Source organism: Mus caroli, chromosome 7 (assembly GCF_900094665.2).
Source record: "Mus caroli chromosome 7, CAROLI_EIJ_v1.1, whole genome shotgun sequence".
Classification (NCBI taxonomy): domain Eukaryota; kingdom Metazoa; phylum Chordata; class Mammalia; order Rodentia; family Muridae; genus Mus; species Mus caroli.
The window spans coordinates 139,511,979-139,534,273 of record NC_034576.1 but is presented as its reverse complement, the minus strand read 5'-3'; the positions used below and the strand labels follow the sequence as shown (position 1 = coordinate 139,534,273).

Below are 22,295 nucleotides of genomic sequence, written 5' to 3'. Positions count from 1 at the left end.
ACTGTAAGGGCTTCACTTGGAGCGGGGTTGATATGCCATCTCGTTGCTCTGCCGACTGTGGAGACTGGGCAGTGCTTTCCTGTTCTCAGTTTATATGTACTCCGCTCTTATTAGCAATGGTTTTCAACAGGGCTATGACCCTTTAGTACAGTTCCTCATATTGTGGTGACCCCAACCATACAATTATTTTCATCACTACTTCATAATTGTAATTTTGCTACTATTCAGAATCATACTGTAAATGTCTGACATGCAGGATGGTCTTGACCCTGTGAAAGGAGTCCTGACCCACTGATTGAGAGCCTCTGGTCTAAAGTTTAGAGTAGTAGGAAAGGAAGATGGACTTTGGAAGGTGCCTTAGAATCCAGAGCCATCCCCACAGTGGAGCTGCTGTTTGGTCTCCTGGATATTCAGTCCCCTGTGTATTTACAGGGGTATCAGGGTCAGGCACGTCCTGCCTGGTTTCTGGAAGGGCTCATCTTGTCAACAAAGAAGCTATGCCTTTGAATCTCATTTCTGGCAAATTGCTAAGTCTTAACCCCCTCCTCCCTCTGGACTCTTCATTCATTAAGGTCATTTGGGTCCATCACTTCCAATAAAGGAAGCATCCACATCAACAAAGAGGTGACCTCCTTCCTCCTGGGAGGGCAGCCAGACATTCTGAAGCCTGTCCCAACTTTGTCCCATCACTGACGCAGCAGTGGATTTCTGAGTTCCAGGACAGCCTGGTCTACAGAGTGAGCTCCAGGACAGCCAGGGCTACACAGAGAAACCCTGTCTCAAAAAAAACAAAAACAAAACAAAACAAACTTTCCCTGTACTGTGGTTACGGAGCAAGCCACTCTGATTTTTTTTCTTTTTCCCTAGCGACTGTACAATTCTTCACACTTGACATTTTTTTTATATTTACATCTCTGATCCATTTGATTTTTAATTTTTAAACCTTTGTTTATGTAGTGTATATCGAGATTTTGCCTGCATGTATGAATACAGACCGTGTGCATATCTGGTACAGAGATCAGAAGAAGGTATAGGGTCCCCTGGAGCTGCAGATGGTTGTGAGCTGCCTTCTGAGTGCTGGGGGTTGACTTGGGTCCTCTAGAAGAACAGCCAGTGCTCTTACCCAATGATCTATCTCTCTAGCTCCATTGGTTTCTTTTTAAATATGATATCAAAGCCAGGTATGGTAGTTATATACCTTTAATCTCAGCACTTGTAAGGCAGAGGCTGGTGGATCCATGAGAGTTGAAGGATAGCCTGCTTTATATAATGAGTTCCAGGATAGCCAGAGGTACACAGTGAGACTGTCTCAAACAAACAAACAAACAAACAAACAATAAACAAACAAACAAACAAATGGCATCAGATAGAGCTATCCACATCAGATAAAGCTTTAGTTGTTTTGTTTGCTTCTTTGTTTTTTGTTTCCTTTTTCCAAATGGTTGCCCAGTTATCCAAATAACTTATACTGTATTTAAAAGTCAACCAGGTATAAGAGGCTAAGGCAGGAGGATTGCTATGAGTTAAGGCCAGCTTAGGATGCATAGCAAAACCTTGTCCTTAAGAAGAAGGGGTGGCTGGAGAGGTAGCTCAGTGGTTGAGGTATTTGTTTTTGCAGAGGACCCAGATTCAGTTCCCATCACCCACATGGCAGCTCACAAGCACCCTAACTCTAGTTCCAGGCGACCTGAAGACCCCTTCTGAACTCCACAGGCACTGGGGACACGAACAGTGCAGATGCACGCATCTAGGCAAATCAGCATTTTCATAAAATAAATGAAAAATTTTAAAGCCTTTATTTATTTATTTATTTATTTATTTATTTATTTATTTATGGCACAAGTCCCCACCTGATATTATACAGTCATGGTGTGTTTTAATGTCCAGAGTGCTTTTCTCCGGGTGCTTCTGGCTCTGCCCTTCTGCCTTCTGGCTGTGTGCTTCTTCCCTGTGCCCTTTACTGTCTATTTGTGTTACTCATGAAATATTTATAGCTTGTTGGTACTTTTGCTGGGATTATGCAGAATTTTCAAGTTAACTTGAGAGAATTCTCATTTTTGTAGTCTCAGGTCATTCTATCTAAGAATAGAAGACTTTCAAAATTAGTTCTTATGTGCTTTGTGCTTTGAAAAGTGTTTTAAGCTGGGATGGGGACTTACCTGTATTCTCAGCACTGCTGAGGCATGGGCAGGAAGATCAGTTCAAAGGAACCCTTGGCTACATAGCAAGTTCAAGGCTATCCACATAAGCCTTTATTTTAAAAAACAAACAAACAAACAACACTTCCCCAAGAATGTTAAATTCTCTAAGCCAGGTTTGATAGTGGATGCCTATAAGCCCACCCCTTAGGAGCTTCAGCTAGCTCTAGCTTCAGGGGATCTCCTGGCACCTGCATGCATGTGGGTGCCATATAAACTCACACAGGCACACAATTACAGACACATAAATAAGAAATAAATTAAAATTGAAAGAAGACCTCAAACATGTACATCCTTGCTTCCTGTTTTAGCTTAGGTTTTTCTTTATTTTTTAATTTTTTATTTATTCATCTCTCATATATTGCATCCTGAGTTTCCCCTCCCTCCTCCCCTCCCTTTCCTCTCCCTCCCTCTCCTCACCAACCACTTCTTCCCCTTTCTCTTCTAAAAAGAGATTGCAGGCCTCCCATGGATATCAACAAATCATGGCATATCAAGTGTCAGTAAGACGAGGCACCTCCCTTTGTATTAAGCCTGGAGGAGGCCACCCAGTAGGAGGAAAAGGATCCCAAAAGCAGGCAACAGAGTCAGAGACAGCTCTGGCTCCTACTTTTATGATTCCCACAAGGCCAAGCTACACAACTCTTTTACTATATGGGCTGTCATCCGCTGTCCCACCAGCTTCCCTCAGGTGTCAGAGGCCTCAGTGCCAAACCAGACCAACGAAGGTGAGGCAGAGCCAGGGACAAATAAGTTCCACAGGGCTCTGGTCTGGCTGGGAGTGCAGGGAGTGAAGAGAGGAGGTTTGGGTGGCCTGTGGGCCAGGCAGCCAGGGTCCAAGGTCTCATCAGCTACCAGGGAGGCAACAGCCAGGTGGGTCCAAGATCCAGCAATGAAGGCTTTGGGAGATAGAACTTTTCCCAAGGGTTACTTGGGAAATAGCCACTCGCAAATGATCTTTGATGAAATGACTTGTGTGTTTTATTCAGTATGGACAGGGACTATATAAACCTTGAGGAGTAGGGTGGGGTGTAGGGGGGTAGGTGTTTCCCATTGGCTGAGTTTGAGATGTTAGTGATACTCTGTTTGCATGGGGAAAGACTCCAGGTGTGACTTCCCAGTGACTGTCTATCTGCCCGTGGTCCTCTCAGTGGGCTGTTGTGGCCATGAATTGGAATGTGGTGGTTCAAATGAGAAATGTTCCCCAGAGGCTTATATGTTTGAATACCTGGTCCCCAGCTGGTGGAACTCTCTGGGAAGGGTTGGAAGGTGTGGCCTTGGAGGAGGTGTGGTCCTGGCTCAGGCTTTGAGAGTTACACCATTCCAAGTTTCATGCTTGTGGTAAAGAATATGAAAGCTGGGTATGGTAACACACACCATTTTTTTTTCTTTTTTCTTCGATAGTTTACTTACATTTCAAATGCTTTCCCCTTTCCAGGTCTCCCCTTCAGAAATCCCCTATCCCATCAGTCCTCCCCCTGCCTCTATGAGGGTGCTCAGCCACCCACCCACCTACTCCCATCTTCCCACCCTGGCATTCCCCTATATTGGGGCATCAAACACCCTCAGGCCCAAGGGCTGCTCCTCCCACTGATGTCCAACAAGGCCATCCACAGATGGGGCCAGAGCCATGGGTCCCTCCATATGTACTCTTTGGTTGGTGGTCCAGTCCCTGGGAGCTCCAGGGGGTCTGGCCATTTGACACAGTGGTAGCACACACCTTTAATCCCAGCATTATAAGTTTGAGATTAGACCCTGTCTTGAAAAAAAGAAACCAAAAAAACAAAAAGCAATTTGCCCTTTCAGCTTCCCACCGCCATCCATTTGCTGCACCATCATGACCTCGAAACGTCTGCAACTGTAAGCCCAAATAAACGCTTTCTTCTCTGAGTTGCCTTAGCCATGGTGTTTTATCATAGCAAAAATAGAAATATAGAAAATGTATTATTTTATTATTTTATCATAGCAAAAATAACTAGTATATATTGATGATAATGACTAAGACTCACTATGTATTTGAAACTTTCAATGAATAAATAAAATATAAAAGCCACTGGGAATTATTAAATAAATAATACCTTAGATAATAAACACAGTTGGGGAAACTCATTCTTGGCAGGGACGGTGATTTACAACTGAGTATAGGCGCTGGTGAGCAGCAGACCAGAGTAGGAAATGTTTCCTGACTTGGGAGGTGGCCAGGAATAGGCCTTTCTGGGTGGCTACAAGGGGGGCACGTTGGCCCTGGGCTGAGGGCAGGTTGGTGAGTGTTGTCCTCCTGACTGTCGCCCAGGGCATGATGACTCTAGGGATGTGTCTTGGGGTGTTAAGACGTGATACTTTCTTCTGAAGTATTGAAGGACCAACTACCTTTGTAAGTAACCTTCTTTACTTCGTTTGGATGCAAAAACCAAATGTTACCTTCCCCAAAATTACCTGGTTACGGGCTTTGTGTGCAGACTCTGAGATCAATAAAAGTAATTTGTTCTTCCCTGCCAGGAAGAGGATTATTCACAAGTGAGCCATGTGTACTGTGTTAAGAACGAATGCAGCTCGATGCTAAGCAAGATGTGTTGAAGCATATAAGGAGTTTCTTGAACAGAATTTATAGGTTTGGTACATTTTCAATAAACCAGTCACAATAGTTTATTACCAGAATTTCAGCCAAAATTGTTTAAAATGACTATTTTAAATCTATCAAGGCAAGTAACTACAGACAGTGCTTGAACTAACAAGGTTAAGCGTAAGTGATGGCTGCTAGCCCTGAAAGGCACCCCATACATGGTCTATAAAGTTTCCCACCTTCTCAGGGCTCTGGTTTTGGAGCTGAAGTTTTCCGAAAGTAAATTCAGTCAGTGCTCTATGTAGCCTGAGGTCATCTGAAGTGAAACCTTGTTTTTCAGAAACGGGCGTGCAGGAGGTCAGAACCAGGTGGATATGAGTGCAGCGGCCACATGCTAACCACCTGTGGCCTGCTGTCCTGGAGCACAGAGGACCAGGAGCCCAGGCCACGAGGCCTGCCTGCATCTCAACCAGAGTGTACCCAGGAGAGGCTGAGTTCAATGGTAGGTCCCTCTTGCCAGCAAACCTGCTGTGAGCCCATAGAATTTATTGAGTAAAACTGTGACTCTGTCTGGGCTGATGCACATATGCCTGTGATTCGTTTCCTAGGTTCTGCAGAACGGAGGAAGGAGTTCAGCCCAGCCTTGCCTGAGGTGTATCTCGGGGGAGTCTGTAAGTGTGGCCTCACTGAGACCTAAGTGATAGAGTTCTTAAGCATCAGATCTGGAAAGCAGCCACGAAAGTCTGCACCTACATACATAAGGAATGAGAGATGTAAATAAAACTAAAGGTTGGTTTGAGCTAGTCTTCATATTCTGCTGAGGTTAAAAAAAAGTTCCAGCTTCATATCCCGAAGTAGACATTATAAATACTTTTAAAATTCCTACGAAAAAGCAACATTCGTGTAGTGTGCGTGTGTGAGGGTACTGATGACCAGAAAGCAGCCTTGAGGAAAAGACGTTGACTCTCTGCTAGGATGAAATACAGACCTCGAAGGTCATCTTGGAGAAGAGGCGTGATCTTATTTAAATGATCTCAATGGCAATCAGCATTGGGTTTTCCCTCTTCTGCTTAAACTTTTCCAGTGTGTTTCCATAAACTTTGCATAAGCTGTAGATTTCTGAAGGGAGCAGAGCGTTCACACCATCAGTTCAAAGTAAAGGGAGGTCAAAGACCGCCAGTCAGTTCTCAGCCTCTGCTGTAGGGCGGAATATCATAAAGTATATATTAGCATAATAATGCCTTTGTTATTAATATTGAACTCACTCTAAGAACAAGTTAATATGTTTTTGATAACCTCTGTAATTCTTGGGTTTTTTATTTTAAATTTGAAATCTCAATATTGCAATAAAATAGAACTGTATTTAAATTCCACATAGAAACCAGGAGAGTGAGTTTGCGTCTGAGTCTGAGTATCAGAGATTGCCCCCTAAAGAGCTTCAGAGAAGTGAATTGCTGTTTCTGATGAGCAAGAGATTGAGTCCGTAACTTACAAGTGTCTTCAGCTGACTGGCTGCTGGGTTTTACAGTGACAGGCGCTGATTTTTGCACTAGACAGACCTGGCACCCTGGTAGCTGCCATTCACGGGAATCCGAGTAGCTGAAGACATCAGAGCCGATGCAGAAGCAAACATGAGCGCTGCACTTTTTCCATGGAGGTGTGCTTTGCTACTCTGTTGTCAGTTGGCAGAGCATCGTGTCGCATGCGTGCTGTAGTTCTGATCGAGATGCAGTAATTTGAATTTAGTATATTTAGGTAGGTTCCCATGGCTGCCAAATATACCCTAGGATGCAGATAGGTCATACTTTTCTTGAGAATTGTCCCCCCTCTGTATTTAAATCACCTCTCTCGTTGCGAGTGGCTGGTTCTGTTTCTTGCCCCTAACCTCATATACATGGGATATAGCTTTCAACTCCTCCTGTCTGTCAGAGGCACATTTGGAATTCGTGTGAATTCCTAACACTCATAGAGCTTGTGTTCTGGAATGAATGGCTTAAAGGAGAAAAAAATTAGCTCAAACTCCTGATTGGATCATTTTGGCTAATATTCTGTTTGAACAACAGTACCTGTTTGCCTAGGGTTTTCTGTTCCTTTCTAATTCCCCAAGCTCGCCTCCTTTAGTTTCATAGGAAATGAATCTATGAGCAGAAAACCTACATTGATATGTAAATATCATTTTTTTATAGTTAATGCTCAATATTCTTTTCATCTAAATTTCAGAATCTGACTTTAAAAAATCAGTTTCCTTTTATTTGTAGTTACTCTCAATAAAATTTGACTCAGGCTCAGGCAGTTTAATATTTACACCCACTGTTTCTAAAAGTCTTATGTAAATAAAGACTGAAATGTGAATTTGGAAAGTCACACCTCCTGCTATTTGAACAGACTGCTCTGCCTATATCTTCTTTCTCTCATAATGCGGCTAGTTGCTCTCCTAAGCTTTTAAAATAATAAGACACTTACTATTCTTATATTCTAAAACATCAAAAGGTTCAGTGTTAAATAAAAAGCAAATAGTATTTTTAGAGAGGTAAGATCCCAGGGAGCAGTACTTAGGAGTAAATCACTGGTGGGCAGCAACTGCAAACTTCAGAGGACTTTATTACACTCAGGCTCATTCATAGCCACTTGCCCGCATGCACAGGAGTGCTTCCCTGCCTGCTCACCATTCCCAGCCTGACTCAGGATGGCTCCCCTGTCTCTGTTGGGGACAGAGGCTATGTCAGTTTAGTTCAGTGGAATCCCTAACAGCAGTCTCACGTGTCCCTCTCAGCTTGTTTGGTGGCTTTGCCCTGAAGCCGCTGTGTGACCTGAGCCTCTTTCTGTGTTTCTGTAGTGTGCGGATCCAACTGACTCATTCCTGCTCTGAATCCTAGGCAGAGCAGAGCGGTCTCTGTAGGACCCGAGCTCCTTGCTCTTCAGCTGCCTTACATCTGTTTATTTGCATGTGTTTATATTTATGTGTGTTGTGTGCTCTCTCGAGTATGGACATAAATATGTATTTGACCATGTGTGGAAGTCCAAACTTGATATTGAGTGCTTTCCATGGTCACTTTCTGCTTGCTGAGACCACACCTCCCGCTGGAATGGAAGCTCACTAAATCTGGCTAGCCCAGCTGGCCGGTTTGCCCCCGGGATCCCCCATCTCTGCCTCCCATGTACTGGGATCACCAGTGGCCTTCCAGGACTGCTTGTCTTTTTCATGGATTCCTGGGATTAGAATTGAAGTCCTCGTGCATGCACACATGCAAGTTTTTTTTTTCTGTCAAGCTATCTTTTAGTCCTCTGTCATGGTTTTTGGTTTTCTGAGACAGGGTTTCTTGATAAACTCTTGGCTGTCCTGGAACTAACTCTGTAGACCAGGCTGGCCTTAAACTCATAGAGATCCACCTGCCTCTGCCTCCCAAGGGCTGGGGTCTAAGGTGTGCGCCACCATTGTCCAGCCTCTGTCGAGTTTTAATCAATGAGTTGTTTCTCATGAAGGCATGGACCATTTCTCAATATATCTTGAGTCTCACTCTCTACATTTGCACTTAATCTTTCCATCGATCTAAGTCACTCATACGGTGCCTTCTGTTCCAGTAACTGATGACTGAGTTCTTTTGTTTGCTTGCTTGTTTGATTGACAAAGTCTCAGGGCATAGCATAGGCTGGCCTTGACCTTATCATGTGGCCTGGACTGACCTAGATTAGTTGTAATCCTCCTGCCTCAGCCTCTGAGTGCTAAGATTATAGACAGGAGCAATTGCGGACAGTTTTCTCTGTAATTGTCCCTGTTGAGTTTGTGTTATACGTCATCACCCAGGCCATCTCCCCTCAGCCCCATATTATCTGTTCCGCTCCTGAGGATTTAAATGCGTATGGGAACAGTGTGGATGTGAGACACTTAAGAGTCTGTCCCCACAGTTGTCAGGCTGCTGCTTTTCCTGCTTTGCACTGTCTTGTCTTACACTTCAGGCACAATGGGTGAGGACTGTTTGTTACCAGCAGATTTCCTTTCTTCCCACAAATGACCGGGTGCTGACTTCTCTGCAGTCAGCTCGGCTATGGGAACGCTGCTGCTTCTTGTCAGTTCAGACCAATTAAGTGAGGTGTGATGCTGCTGCCAGGGGGCTACAAAATAAACACAAGAGGACCTGTGAGGGGATGGGGCTTATAATGTAGACATGAAGAAGGGTGGAGGATTATAAGCAAGACCCATGAAATGTGGGGAGCAGAGGAAGTCCTCTCACGAGTCCTCAGAGAGTTAGAAGGAAATGAAGTCCTGAGTGAATGAGTATTAGTGACAGGGACACAGGAATGTCACGGATCCTAGAACCTTAGACCCATGGAGAAAATGGCAGAATCTCCCAGGGAGTGAGGCTCAGAGGGCAAATGGCAAAAGCCTTCCTTTTGGTCCATGTGTGGATGTTGATAGTGAGTACAGAAAATATCCACTATAGCTTTCTCCCCAGCCGGATATTTAGGGCCTGAACACTGCTCCTCCCAAGATCAGCTAAACCTGCCTCCTCGATCCAGCTGTATACTATAAATAAATCCAGCTTCTCCCTATGTACTAATCCAACATCTTTGTCGAGTTGTATACAATATAGAGTTGTATGCAATAACCCCACCTCCATGGTCAACTCTATGTAATAAACATGCTGTACTCTTGGGGTGCTGTGGTTTCTCTATCAGAGAGTGCAGACCATCCAACCCCAGTTTCCTGTCCGTTTACCTGCTTGTCATTCTCTATTCTCTCTGCTCCAGTCAAGTCCAAGTCCCTGGAGCTGTGAGTGGACATGGCAATGGGGATGAGAAGTTAGGGTCATATTCTATCCAAGAAGGTAGGGGAGTTACAGTGGACATCTGTGACAGGTGAGATTTGTACAGGAGAGTCACGAAGAGTGGGATTTATAAGAGACATCTGTGAAGGTGGTTTTAAGGGAGAGTCACAACGGGGAGGTTCTAAGGGAAAGAGCCATGATATGTGAGGAGGTCTATAAGGGAGAGGCATTACAAGTGGGGGTTATAAAGGAGATCCATGAAGGGCCAGAGAGTTATAAGGGAGAAAACTATGAGAAGAAAGTCCTTTATGGGAGAGGGAGGGAGAGGGAGAGGGAGAGGGGGAAGGAAAAGAAAAAAAAAAAGAAAAGAACAGAAAAGGAAAAGAAAAAAGAAAAGAAAAGAAAAGAAAAGAAAAGAAAAGAAAAGAAAAGAAAAACTGGTGACTTAATTAAGCTCGCCATGAGCAGAGTTTATCCTGCTAAAAGTTGAACACAATACTTCCTGGAAGTGTTTCCATTGTCTAGGAGGAAGAGCAGGACACTTGCTGTGTCAGTTTATGCTCTGTGTTCTAGAGTTTCTAACTGGCACAGTAAGACAAGAACAAAGGAGCAATGAGTAGAAGAAGTGACAAGGACAACCAGAAACATTTAAGTTTTTGTTTCCAGATTATATAGCCACCTACATAAAATATCCAGGGAAGCCTGCAGGTCAACTACTAAGCCAGATGGCAGAGCAAACAGATATGCAAAACCATAGTCTTATTCACTAATAGTCCTGAAAAGAAGCCCCACCAGCGGCTTCCCACTCACACAGGTGCTTGCTGTCAACTGTGCTTTGTGGATTTCAGCATTTCAGTAGGCCCACCGCAGGGGCTTTCTGTGTTTGTTTGTCTAAGAATGTCTTAATTTCTAAGTCACTTTTGAAAGATAGTTTTGTTGGAAATAAAATTCTTGATTGGTAGGACTAAGAAGGACTAGGAAGCAGTGAGCACATCTGGAAACCACTGGACATGAAGAGAGTCCATTTCCATCCCAGTAGTAGAAGCAAATAAGAACCTGAGGCCCATGGCATGGTTCAGCAGGGAAAGGTGTTTGCTGTTGGTCCTGACGACCTGATTTCCATCCCCAAGGTCCCCAAAAGCTGTCCTCTGACTTCCACATATATCATACACATACATGCAAAATAAATAGTATCTTGGTTAGTGAGAAGAGACTGGGCTTTTGCCATATTTTCCACCGTTGCTTTATTTTCCCTATGTAAGTCTTTCCAACAGAAGCAGGCTTTCTATTGTCTGTGGTAAGATGTACTGCCAAGACACAGCAAGCTTTGCTCTTTACCCTTAACTTCACCAAAGCTTAGCTCTGCTGAGCAGACCATCCGTGTCAGACATGCTTCTGGTGTTGGGTGTATGTTATCTTTGAATCCCAACATCTCAGGGCTTCAGCCCCTTCACACCCTAGCCTGTCCTGTGTAGATCAGGCTTCTCTGTATGTCACTGTGGGCCTTGTGGCCTGAAAGGCCTAACAAACTGGAACAAGTATGGAAGACTCAGGAGCCAAAACTGGGCATGGTAACATATGCCTGCAATTGTATCTCTTTGGATATGGAGGCAGGAGGTCTAGGAGTTTAAGACTAGCTTTGGCTACTCGTGGAGTTGGAAAACAGACTGGTTTACATGAAACCCTGTGTCAAAAAACAAAAATATTTAAAAGAGGGGAAAAGAAATCAGGAGTAAGTTGGTGGTGAGTGGAGAGTTAGGGATGGTGTGAGGGAAGTCTAACCGATCGGCTTCTGAGGACTGCAGGTCACTGTGCTCATGTCGATGTGACCTGTCTTGAAGCTTGAGTCCATATGATCTGCTTTCCATCTGTCTTCTAAGTGGGTGCAGAAGGGAAATAAATGTCTCAGTGAATACTTTTTTAATAAGAGGGAAAAACAATTTGCTTTTCAAGCTTTGTGGCAGTGATGGCATGATTGGAACTGAATTGATTAAGAAGTATCCACCCAATTCCATCCCCAGGTCCTGGACTTTCCTGTAGGGGAGGCCCCCACACTCTGCAGTAACTCCCCAAACTCCCCTGACCTAATCCATAGCACACCAGAGCCCCAGGAAGAAGAGTCCTGTGGAGAAATGGGGGCATACTGCATTCTCTTTCTCGAGAGCTGTTGTCCTGGACCCTGCAAGACCTTAAGGACCACAGTAGGGACTTCATTTCTAAAGGGGTACCTGTCCTGTATGTCATTCTTCTAGCTTGTGGGCACACGACCTGTGTGTCCTTTATAATCTTTTATGTTCTCATATGATGATCTTCTATGGAAGTTCTTATATGATATTTTTCTGTGGTCTTGTATGCATTTATGTGATCTTAGATATTCTATGATCTTGTATGTTTTTATATAACATTCTTAGATTCTATGATTTCATGTTTTGTGTATGTTCTTACATGTTTATCAGTGATCTTGTATGTGCTTATATGATTGTGTGTATTCTTTTTTTGATTAAAAAAATTTTATTAGATATTTTCTTTAATTACATTTCAAATGTTATCCCTTTTCCTAGTTTCCCCTCCAAAAACCCCCTATCCTCTCTCCCCTCCCCTTGCTCCCCAACCTATCCACTCCCATTCCTGGTCCTGGCATTTCCCTATACTGGGGCATAGAACCTTCACAGGACCAAGGGCTTCTCCTCCCATTGATGGCTGACTAGGCCATCCTCTGCTACATATATAGCTAGAGTCACAAGTTCCACCATGTGTTTTCTTTTATTGGTGGTATAGTTCCAAGGAGCTCTGGGGGGGTACTGGTTAGTTCATATTGATGTTCCTTCCATAGGGCTTCAATCCCCTTCAGCTCCCCGGGTATTTCTCTGGCTCCTTCATTGGGACCTTGTGCTCTGTCCAATGGATGACTGTGAGCATCCACTTCTGTATCTGCCAGGCACTGGCAGAGCCTCGCAGGAGACAGGTATATCAGGTTCCTGTCAGCAGGATCTTGTTGGCATCTGCCTAGTGTCTGGGTTTGGTGGTTGTTTATGGGGTGGATCCCCAAGTGGGGCAGTCTCTGGATGGTCGTTTCTTCAGGCTCTGCTCCGAACTTTGTCTCTATAACTCCTTCCATGGGTATTTTGCTCCCCATTCTAAGAGGGAACGAAGTATCCACACTTGGTGTTCCTTCTTCTTGAGTTTCACGTGTGTGTTCTTATATGATGTTCTTTTATGATCTTACATGAAGTTGTCTATGATCTTATATTCTGTGCTCTTCTGACTTTTATATGATCCTTATATTGTGTGATGTTCTGAGATGTTTTTCTATGATCTTATATGTTCTCATGTGTGTTTATATGAATATCTTCTATGATGATGTATGTTCTTATATAATATTCTTAGATGGATATTCTTGTGTGGTCTTTGGATTTACTTATGATCTATGTTCTTATATGATATTCTTATATGTTCTTCTATGATCTTTTATGTTGTATGTCCATAAACAATGATCTTCTGTGATCTTGTACGTCATATGTTTATGCATGTTCTTTGGTTGGTTGGTTGGTTGGTTGGTTGGTTTTTGTTGTGGTTGTTGCTTTTTGAGACAGGGTTTCTCTGCGTAACCCTGGATGTCCCAGAACTTGCTTTGTAGACCAGGCTGGCCTTGAACTCACAGAGAACCACCTGCCTCTGCCTTCCAAGTGCTGAGATTAAAGGCATGTACCACTCCACCTGGCTATATATATTCTTTAGACCGTGTGTATAAGTTTTCACATGTCCTTACATGTGCTCACATGTTCTTGAGAAACACTCCACCATTCTCTGTCATGGTCTGTGGTGTCCTCTTGACCTCAATGAGCTTGAGCTTCCAGACGGATACTCTAATCCTGCCCATGTACCACGTGCATACCAAGCTTCTGTTGTTACTGGTTCTAGAACATTCTGACCTTAACGTTGTCGTCTTCATTTCCTAAAACGCCTCTGCCTTATAAGGTAGACACACATGTGCCTTTCCTGGCTTTCATAGCATTTTCTCTCATGGTCCAGGTGTGACGTGGATTTGGCCTAATGTTGTGTGTATTATAATGTTAATTTTAGTCTCTAAAACTGTTTACATGAGTGCATTGGTACAGAATTTATAGATTGATACAGATTTAAGTTTTTCTTTGATATAAATTGCTACATTGATACAAAATTTAAAATTAATATTGTTACTCTTAAATAGACATTGTGCCTATACAACCCATTTAAGAATACAAGGCTTAGACCCAGTCTTTCTGACAGCTGCTGTTACAGACTATTTAGTATGATTAAATAGCACAAGTTAAGGGCCAGATGTAAACTCATGGTTATACTAGATTCTGATTTAGTTATAATAAGGTGTTTTCAACTTACTCAAATAAAAATGATTAAGAATAGTTAAGCTTTAACAGTTCAGATATAATATATATATATATATATATATATATATATATATATATACACACACACATAAATATGTAGTCTTCAAAGACATCAGAAATCCACAAAATCTGACATTTAATCATTTAATGATTATTTGAAATTTGACTAGAGACATGTCTGCTCCTGGCAATACCCCCTTCATGGTTCAAAGAAGAAATTAAACATCAAAACCTCCACATACAGTTACTCCAATAATGACAAGATAGCCACTAGACAAAAATTGCCCTATTCATTTATAGACAAAATACTGTCTAAAGAAGACAACCAGATGTGGGATAGTTGACTACTAAGCTCTACCAAGACAGGGTAAGCTAGTCCTTCATATTCCTGCTTCACTTAAGATCTGTCAGATGGTTCTGGGCCAGAGGGCTGAAGACGGATGCTCCAACATTAGGACAACATCCAGCAAATTAGGGGCTGTCCGTGGAGTCAGTTGTCTCTATAATTTTTTTTTAAGTTTTAGAAGCTATGTTTTTGTGCTTCCTATATATTCAGGTTATATTTGTTTCATTCTTGGGTTTCTGACAGGATTGAAGACTAGTTATAGTCTCATAATCAAACTCAAGTTGTTTAGCATTGAGAGAGATGATATAGATTTAAAAGAATGGTTTTCAGATGGTAATGCAAGCTAAAATCAAAACATAATTCAAATATAACATTATAAGCTCATTAAGTTAAGATAGATAATAAAATACTTTAACTAATTGACAAATATAATAAACTAGATATTAATTATATATCATACTTTATAATTTACATAATTGTTATGGTTATACTCAATTTATGTCTGAGAGAAAAAGGCCTTTTTCATTGGACAAGAGGGGAGAAATGAAGTGGGTTTGGCTTAATGCTGCTTGTGTTATAATGTTAATTTTTGTCCCCAAACTGCTTACAGAAGTGTCTGCACATAAGACACTGAGGGCCCTGACCCCAGTTGATTCCAATTGGTAAATAAAGGTGCTAACAGCCAATGGCTGGGCAAACAGACAGAGGCGGGACTTTTAGGATTCCCAGGCTTGGAGAGAAAAGAGAGGAAGAAAAGAATCATTATGAGAGGGGTGTAGGACAGACCAGCCATATAAGAATTTAAGTGAATGACTCTAATGGCCACTTCCCCGATTGGGTCTGGAGGAACAGAGATGAGATATAGATTTTAAAGATATTACCTCTGGAATACCAGAGGGGAGTGTTTACAGGAAGAATTAGAGGTGCCCAGCCTTTGAGCTACTGAAGACATATCAAAATTAGCTGACATATATGTCTGTCTTTCTTTCTCTTCCTTCCTTCTCTCTTTCCTTCCTTTCTTTCTTCCTTCCTTTCTTTCGTTCTTTCTTTTTTTTTCTTTTTTTTTTTTTGAGACAGGGTTTCTCTGTATAGCCCTGGCTGTCCTAGAACTCACTCTATAGACCAGGCTGGCCTCAAACTCAGAAATCTGCCTGCCTCTGCCTCCCAAGTGCTGGGATTAAGGCATGTGCCACCCCTGCCCGGCTATATATGTATGTCTTTCATTCACAGTCCAAATAACTCTTGGGCGGGTGTGCACATGCGACCCGTCAGGAACAAAGAGCAGGCTAACCAAATACTACTACACAGGTGAACCACAGAGCCATTGGCATAAAATGGATACATGGCCACCTGCCAGTCTTCTCCAGGCAAGGCCTGAGTCTCTTCCCCTTGGCAGCACCTCCTTTCTGGAGAGTGGATGAGACCTTTGGCTGGATGTTCATCTCCTCATTTCCTAGTCACCCAAACATTTCTGTATCTTAGCCCCCTCAGGAAATCAATTAGTGTCTTAGGATAGGCCTTGTAGGCTGGGATGCCAGCCTTCTTTTGCCTCTAGCCAAAAGTTCCTCTGATGGGACTTCTCGTTGCAGGTAGTGCAGTGCCTGGCCAGCTGTCATCCCCAGGCATCTGGTTCTCCCGGTTACTGCTGAGGGGCCATGAGAGGCCTGCTTCAGAAGCATGGTGAGGTGCCCTGGTGGGAACCGCTACGATCCTGGGGAGCTTCCAGACATCCACAGGACCATCAAGCCACACTGCTAGTGTTTTGAATCCTGATTTGGTATTCTGACAGCATATTTAAAAATTTTATTTTATGACAGGCTGAGTGATATTTTCATTGTTTTTCTCCAAGTAATAGAGGATGTACCATTTGTTTAGACTGTTCTTTGTGGGAGTAGGGATACTTTAATACCTTAGTTACAGTGTAGGGAATATTAATAAATATATAAGTTATGACTTAGAAGCCATTATTTATAAGTGCAAGCCGGGCCTATACAGAAGTATCATTTATGTAACTCCAGTACTCTAGAGGTGGCATACAGCAGCTAGCCTGTTTACTGTGTGTATGTGTGTGTGTTTCTCTCTCCCTCCCCTGTTAATATATTATTATTACTATTATTTTTGAGACAGGGTCTCACTGTGAAGGCCAGGCTGGCCTGGAACTTATTCTGTAGCACAGGCTGGCTATGCTCTTGTGTGCGGATGCTTCACATGTGTGGGGATTATAAGCGTATGTCATCACACCCAAGCTAGCCCAGTTATTATAGTGTTCTCTGTGTTGGTGAATATCTAACTGAAGCCTGTTATTGAATGTAGAGTGAATTAATGCTCACAGTGTGTTCTTTTACCATTGCAGGGCCATTTTAACCATACAGACAATCATTAGAAGATGCAAATGGGGCTGGTGAGATGGCTCAGCGGTTAAGAGTGCCGACTGTTCTTCCTAAGGTCCTGAGTTCAAATCCCAGCAACCACATGGTGGCTCACAACCATCTGTAATGAGATCTGACGCCCTCTTCTGGAGTGCCTGAAGACAGCTACAATGTACTTACGTATAATAAATAAATAAATATTAAAAATAAAATAAAATAAAAAAGAAGATGCAAATGGGACGAAGGAAGATGCCAGTTGAATTTGAATCCTCACTTGATGGCCAGTGCACATCCCTTATAGCTTGCCTGGGTACCCACCTGTTCAAATGACAGTCAGGGCTCCCTGCAGAGATTTTCTGCCTCTTAGGTAATCCCACTGTCCTCTGCAGAAGGCCAGGAACATCCTGAGTGGGATGGCTCATTGCAGCCTCTTTTGTAATGTCTTCTGCTGGACAGGAAATTATCTAGAAGTCAGAACATTCTGTACCAAGCTGCCTGGAGGTTCTGGATCCTCATAGCTCATGTAGTCATTGGGCGCAGCCGGAGATCTCCCTGCCTGTGGACTATGGGTTGCTTCTGGACATTGCTGGGCTGTTCAGTGCTCTTTTTAATTAAAATACTTATTTTTGTATTTTAAATGCTCTATGATCTTGATGTGAATTTTATTAAATGCTGATGTCCAATCAAGCTATGTAATTCTCCAACTGAAGTAATCAGGGCAGAACCCCATTTATATTAAAATGGAAACTGTGGACAGCTGTCTGGCTTTGGTGTGTTGTGTAACTCTGGAGACTGGCCTTGTTTTCCCCGGGTCAGGAAGCTTCCTGAGTGGAGGTCCTACAGAAATGACTGGATTCTAGAACTGATTTCATGGTCTTTAACTGGAAACTGGAAGTGGACCCCAGCCCTGTCTTCCATGTGTCCATAATGCTCTTTACAGGGCTGTGGTCCCTGCCAGGAACACATGGAAGAACCCAGTCTATACTAACCCTGATGTGTGGCCATGATGAAGCCCACACTGCAGAACTGAGACAGGGGAAATCAAGCTGCTGGAACGACTATGATGCTGTGTGTGAGGGAGACGCTCCAACATCACAGGACATAGCTGTTAAACCACGGAAGAAGCTAGCATTGCAGCTGACTTAGACACGACAGCCCATGCCCAAGCAGCCAAGACAGAGACAGGCTGTGGTTTGTGGCCTTAAAATAGTGGGTGAAGGTGGTTGTTGTTTAGTTTTTCTCAAAAATGACACTAATTTTTATAAACAAATGGAAACCTCCTAAGCTCCCATTTATTTTCATCTGTAAACTCTGCCTCCATATTCATTAAAAGTGATGTTCATACTTTTGTGCTTGGAGAAGCACACAGATCACCCAGGCTGTGAACCCAGCAGCCCCTCTGACCATCATCTAGCCCATGAGACACATTGCTGCTCCATGCTAGATAGAACCCAGCAGAATCTGATTCTGTCTACTGAAAGTGTCATGAGTGACCTTAAAAGTTTAAAAAAATTAAATTCAGTGTGTGTGTGTGTGTGCATGTTTGTGTGTCTGCATGTATATGTGTATGTGTGTCCCCAGAATATGTGTGGAAGTCAGAAGACAACTTGCTGGAGCCAGTTCTCTCTTTCCACCATGTGGGACCTGGAGATCAAACTCCAGGCTTGGCAGCGAGCACCTTCACCCACTGAATCATCTCTCCAGCCCAAGAAGTTCTTTAAGCCTCTTTCTTCTCATCTGTGTTGGATGGTGGTGGCACATGGGATTTTCCCATCAGCATGGAAAGCAACACGTTCAGACGGCCTGGGGAATCTCCTGTGAGAGCCATTTTCCCTGCTGCATGTCCCTCTATATCCCTTTTCTTCTATGAAGCCAAGCCAGGGGAGATTATCAAGAGAAAAGAGCCAGAGGGTAGGTGAGGTGAGCCAGCTTGTGGAACCAATCGTTTCATCTGAGATGCCTGGAATTCTAGACTGCATGGAGCAAGAACACTGAGGAGGTGGCACTGGGCAGCACACGGGCTCTCCTGGCTTCTTCCCTTTAGAAACAAGCGGGGCTCTGACATCCCAGACTTTCTGCTTTCCCTGTTGACAGCAGGAATCCACCTGTGGCTGTGCTAGCCTCGGGGAGTAGCAGAGCTTGGCATTGCTTCTTCCACTGACTCTGCCACCTTCACCATCCTCGCCCTCACCTGGACCCCACTTGCCCAGATCTATCAGTCTATCTCTTCATGACTGGGACCACTGGTCCTTGGGCCCAACCTCTCTCCTGTAGACCATGCAGCTGTGAGGGTGTAGGGATAGAGAACATTTAAGTAATATCTTGTTTAAAAAAGTCTCTGTATGAGTATAAAACAATTCATGGCAGAGGGATAGGGAGATCACGGGTGTCAGTGGCCTGTAGCAGCTTGGGGTCTAACAAAATGTCACCTAGGTGTCGTTGATATCATCAGAATCATTATCATTTTTTTGTAGGGAAAAGATGGTTTGATACATGGGATGAAACTATAAATTTAGAACATACAGATCATGGTTAGCTCTATAACTCATCTTTAAAAAGTTATATGGCTGGGTGGCACATGCCTTTAATTCCACATACAGAAGGCAGAGGCAGGTTGGTCTCTGAGTTAGGGGCCAGCCTGGTCTTTAGATTGGGTTCCTGGACAGTTCAACCCTGCCTTGAACAAATCACAAAAGATTTTATCAATATCCAGTCAAAACCAACGGTGTCTCTCTTGAGATGTTATCTATATAGATTCCAAGTTAGAATATACAGTTGTGTCCTTACTGTCTTGGAATAGCCTCACAAGGCTCCATCATTGAACAGGAAACAGCAAACACCCCCCAGAGTTCTTTCTTTCAAATGAAGAAAGGAAGATGAGAATAGAAGTAATTTTTAAATTTTGTCTTCTGGTTTTGTGGCTTGAATTCTGTCATCTGGCACCTCAGGAAGCCTCTGGCACCTCCAAAACCTCCCTAGCCTTTGCCACCAAGTTCACTTCTTCCTCCTCCATTCCCATCTCAGCCACTTTTACCTGTAGGCTTGAACTAGCCCAAGGTACCTTTCTTCCCATCACTTTTACCATCTTCCATGGCCTTATTGGCAACGTTGGCATCTTTCCCACTGTTGAAGTCTACAAAACCAAACCCTCTGGAAGACCCAGTCTCCTCATCGTGACTATTCTTGCATGAATGGAGCCCTCTAATGATTCTTTTAAGGTCTCTTCAGGGCTTTCCTCAGACAGACCTTAGCCAGAGTTTTGGATGGCCGACTTCTTGTATTAGGCGATCCCCTGGGTCCTTATAACTTCAGCCTGATTGTTCTGCCCTCAATCTCCATTTTCCTACAGAAGTTTAAAGCTTCAACATCTTCAAATGAAGCAAATTCTATAGACGCATGCCCTTTAGATTTGCCATTTGGATTCTGGGGCAATTTGATACAAGTTCCTTAGTGAAATACTTCCTGAAGAGTTTCTTGGGTTGTACTGTAGGAAAGTTACTTTAACCAAAGCTTTTGCTCCCCAGTCTGACCACTTTCCCAGCTCTCTCTTGCCTTGCCCTTTCTTTACCCATCCGGCTCTGCCCCCTGCTTTTCCTAAACTTTTTCTCTGGGTTGACTTCTGCCTTGAACTCATGAGCGATCAATCCCACCCTTGCTGACCGATCTGACCTCTGTGGCATCTTCATCACCTCATCCTCAGTAATATTGAAAGACGATTTTGGCAAAAAGTGTTCTTGCAGCCCACACTTTCTTACTGTCTCTTTCTTTTCTTTTCTTTTCTTTTTTTTCCTCCTTTAATTGTATTGCCAAACACTTGTTAAGCCGGTGAGTTCTAAGGCCTTTGCTAGGTTTTTAGCAGACTTAAAATTCACATAGCCAAAGTTTGTAACTGTCTTAATTATCTAATATTTATACCAATAAAGACATGGGAGGTGATATAAACCGAAGTAAATTTGGTCATTTCTTTTGTTTTCCAGGTGCTGCTATAACAGGCTGCTCTTCTTTGTCCTCCTCCTCCTCCTCTTCATCTTCCTCTTCATCTTCATGGCCACACTCTTGGCTTTCACAAGAACAACTTTTACAGAAGCACTCTCCCGTTTGGCCAGTATGATCTTTGTAGAGTCTTCTTCAGAGTCATCTTCCTCCTCACCTCCGTCCTCCTCTTCCTCACCTCCCTCCTCCTCCTCATCTCCTTCGTCCTCCATCCTCTGAAGCAGGAGTAGCAGCTGCTGCTTTCTCTGCTTTCACTGCTTTCACAAGTGTCAGCCCAAAGGACTCCTCCTCCTCACCTTCATCTTAATCCCCATCATCCCCATCTTCATCTTCATCACTGTCTTCCTCCTTAGCGTCCTAACTGCACTTAGTCCCCTTCAGCTGGAGTGGCAGCCTTCCTTTTTTAATAGAGGTTGCTACCAATGCTTTTACGTGTGTGGCCACTTTAACCTTTCTTGTCTGTGAAGTGATTACCTTCCTTACTTGTTTTTCCTTTGCCTGTTTTCTGAGGGATGACTACCTCTTCATCATCTTCTTCATCATCTTCACTGTCTTCCACCTTTCGGGGAGGAGCCATTTTCTTGGAGTCACTGTGATTTTGACCTTTGGCCTTTTTGAGTTTCATAATGATGGCAGGTTATGACAACAGCATGTACGGTGAGAGAGAGGGCAGCACAGAAGAGCCTGGGGAAGCCCAGGCAACTCCTATGGCAAACTCAGCTGAGGACAGTGAGGACACTGGGGCACATGCAACTGAATGCCAGCTACAGCTAGCACCTGAGGCAAAAGGTGCCAATGCCATCTTAAAAGGAATCAGAAAGTTCCGTCTTAACCAGGCCTCACTTGGCCAGTCCTATGCTGCGTAGCTCCGGGTGTGTCCTGCTACCAGTGGGTATATGTGGAGTCAGCAAAGAGATGAGCTGATAGATGCTTCTTCAGCTGTGGAAGTCCCTCAGGGTGGGGCATGTAGCCTGCTGGGGGTGTCCAGGTCATCTGTCCTTACACAGTTTGCTCTCCCTGTCAGGCCCCTTGTCAGCACCACAGGTACTAAGCACAGCCCATTAGCCAATAGGCAGAACCTGCACAGATTTCACTAAACTGGCTTTCCAGCCACCCCATGTGGAGCGTGAAATGGGATTGCCCCTTCCCAGTGCTTCCTTGTCACTCTGTCAAGAAGAGGAGAGAGACATTTCCTTCCACCCATGGAAACACTGGGCATTTATGTGTGTGTCATTTAGATAAGTTCTCATTTGTCCCTTTAATTTGCCACTGTTGGGTTTTATATTAGGGTAAAGGTATGAAAGTGTATAAACCTTTAAGGATGCCTGAAAATAAATTGATGGCAACTTCTAAAGCAACAACTTGAAAACATTGACCTCAGAACATTTGAGCATGTTAAATCCCTAACAGAGAAGGACGTGCGAACACCATTCAAGCTGCTTCACCTGAAACACAACTCTTTCCACCTCTTTTATGTGTACATGTGTGCACATGCTTGCCCATGGTGACTGGAGGTCAAGCTCAGGTGTCATTCCTCAGGAGGCCACTGAGCCTGGAGCTTGCTGTGTTAGCTAGCCTGGCTGGACAAAGAGCCCCCGAGATTCATCTGTCCTCACTCCCCACACACTAGGTTATAGACACGTGCTGCCAACCCAACTTTTACATAGACACT

At 43.6% G+C, this 22,295-nt stretch overlaps 1 protein-coding gene and 1 pseudogene across 5 annotated transcripts in view; one reads left to right on the top strand and one right to left on the bottom strand.

Annotated features, from left to right (window-relative positions):
• The window catches only part of C7H10orf143 (chromosome 7 C10orf143 homolog), a 34,592-nt gene extending 17,204 nt beyond the window's left edge, over window positions 1–17,388 (top strand). Inside the window, exons 2-5 of one of the 5 annotated variants that reach the window (XR_002378413.2) lie at window positions 5,102–5,263; window positions 5,370–5,432; window positions 15,851–16,038; window positions 16,615–16,704. Coding sequence is in view for 2 of the 5 variants with exons in the window: in XM_029479096.1 (XP_029334956.1) it covers window positions 5,102–5,263; window positions 5,370–5,432; window positions 15,851–15,910 (285 nt within the window). In the remaining 3 variants the exon portion in view is untranslated. Of the gene's footprint in view, window positions 1–5,101; window positions 5,264–5,369; window positions 8,670–8,718; window positions 9,875–15,850; window positions 16,039–16,614 lie in introns of those variants that run through there. The other 4 variants (XM_029479096.1, XR_003837098.1, XR_002378414.2 and 1 more) reach the window with 4 other exon arrangements.
• A 2,872-nt stretch (window positions 17,389–20,260) lies between these two features.
• LOC110298079 lies at window positions 20,261–21,248 on the bottom strand (annotated as a pseudogene).
• Between the last annotated feature and the right edge of the window lie 1,047 nt (window positions 21,249–22,295).